Source organism: Wasmannia auropunctata, unplaced genomic scaffold, assembly GCF_000956235.1.
Source record: "Wasmannia auropunctata unplaced genomic scaffold, wasmannia.A_1.0 LD336069.1, whole genome shotgun sequence".
Classification (NCBI taxonomy): domain Eukaryota; kingdom Metazoa; phylum Arthropoda; class Insecta; order Hymenoptera; family Formicidae; genus Wasmannia; species Wasmannia auropunctata.
In genome coordinates, this window is record NW_012026821.1 from 237,124 (window position 1) to 238,929 (window position 1,806).

At 40.8% G+C, this 1,806-nt stretch overlaps 1 protein-coding gene across 1 annotated transcript in view; it reads right to left on the reverse strand.

Annotated features, from left to right (window-relative positions):
• Positions 1-31: 31 nt before the first annotated feature.
• The window catches only part of LOC105450217 (uncharacterized protein K02A2.6-like), a 2,422-nt gene continuing 647 nt past the window's right edge, over positions 32-1,806 (reverse strand). Inside the window, exons 2-3 of the mRNA XM_011689964.1 lie at positions 162-1,644; positions 32-94 (exon numbers count right to left, since the gene is read on the reverse strand). Coding sequence (XP_011688266.1) covers positions 32-94; positions 162-1,644 — 1,546 coding nt within the window. The remainder of the gene's footprint in view (positions 95-161; positions 1,645-1,806) is intronic.

A 1,806-nucleotide genomic window follows, 5' to 3' on the forward strand; every position in this document is an offset into this window, starting at 1 on the left:
ATTTTTTTGGACGCAAATGCAATCGGTTTTTCTAATCCGTCCGCATATTTGTGTGACAATATGGCAGAAATTCCATAATCGGATGCGTCACACGCTAAAACAATTTTTTCGTTCGGGTTATAATGCGCCAAAATTCTTGGTGAGATTAGTTCATCTTTTACCCATTCGAACGCTTTTGCACAATCCTCATTCCAATAAAATCTATCACTACCTAGTAAATCGTGTAACGGCTTCAAATTTGCCGATCTATCTTTTAGAAATCTTTCATAGAAAGTTACAAGGCCCAAAAATGAACTAAGCTTTTTTTTATTCTCTGGCCTAGGTGCGTTCAATATTGCGATTACTTTTGACTTTGCTTTATGTAGCCCGTCTTTGTCGATTACGAACCCTAGAATTTCAATGCGTTTTTGGAAAAATTTGCTTTTTTCTAGGTTGACTCTCAGTCCACATTCTGAAAGCCTCTCGCATACCCTTTCTAAATTTGTTTTATGCTCTATTTCCGTTTTACCTGTTACGTAGATATTATCTATGTACGCGATCGCGCTGTCGATCCCCCTTAAACATTCATCCATTTTTCGCTGCACGTCCGCTGGTGCAGGCGATACACCTTCTGGAATATTTTTGTACCTGAACAGGCCCTTGTGCGTTATTATCGTAAGTAAGTGCCTGCTGTCTTTGTCTACTAGAAACTGCATGTAGCAATGCGTTAAATCCAACTCGGAATAGTAATCACCTTCTTTTAAGCATGTGAAAATCTCGTCAATCGTGTGCAACGGGTACTTATCTATGATAATATGCGGATTTACTGTAAGTTTGAAATCGCCGCATATTCTAATGCAACCGTTCTGTTTGAAAACGGGTACAATCGGCGTAGCCCATTCACTAGTTTCCACCGGTTCCAAATGACCAAGTTTTACTAACCGATCAAGTTCCTTTTCGACAAGAGGTTTCAACGCATGTGCTACATTTCTACATTTTGACGCTACGGGACGCGTGTTATCCTTTAGATACAATCTTGTCTCGCTTTTATTGTACCTTCCTGGGGTATCGCTAAATAAATCGCTGTACTTACTCAAAAAATAATTTTTCATATTTTCAACGTCCATTTTATTCACGCTAATTTTACTTTTGCGCTCTAATTTCAATGGCCATAGCCCCAATTTATTTAACCACTGTCGTCCAATCAAGCTCGGACCCGACCCGGGTAACACAAATAAATCGGCTCTAGCTTTTCTGTCATCGAACTCGATCACCAGGTTCTCTAATTTACCGATAGGTTTTAAGATTTTGTTATCATACGTCTTAAGTTCTTTGACCGTTTTTTCGATTTTATATCCATTGAAAAACTCGTTGTGACCTAATTCGGAAATAACCGTCGCGTACGTGCCAGTGTCTACCTCCATCTTTACTCTAATATCGTTCACATTTACATTAAGGAACATCGGTTCCGCATTATCGCGATCACACGCATATCGCACGCACTTACGCTTGTCGTTTAGCTCGATCTTGTGGAAGTCGTCGCGATGCGTTGGTTGCTCCGCTCGCTTCGGAACCTCTCCGTCGTTGAACTTCTTCAATTGTTGTTTGTCTCGTCCGGTTGCATTCTTTCTGCATACCCGCTGAAGATGACCCTTTTTCCCGCAGCTGTTGCATGTCCGGTCTCGATAACGGCAATCTTTCTTTTGATGGTTCGGTTTACCACAACAGTGACATGTTGATGCATCACTCGTTCGATTTCCTTGTCTTGTTGATTTTTGATCGCTATAACTTGGCAGGACGCCTCTTTTCTTCGGCCATGTTTTTTTT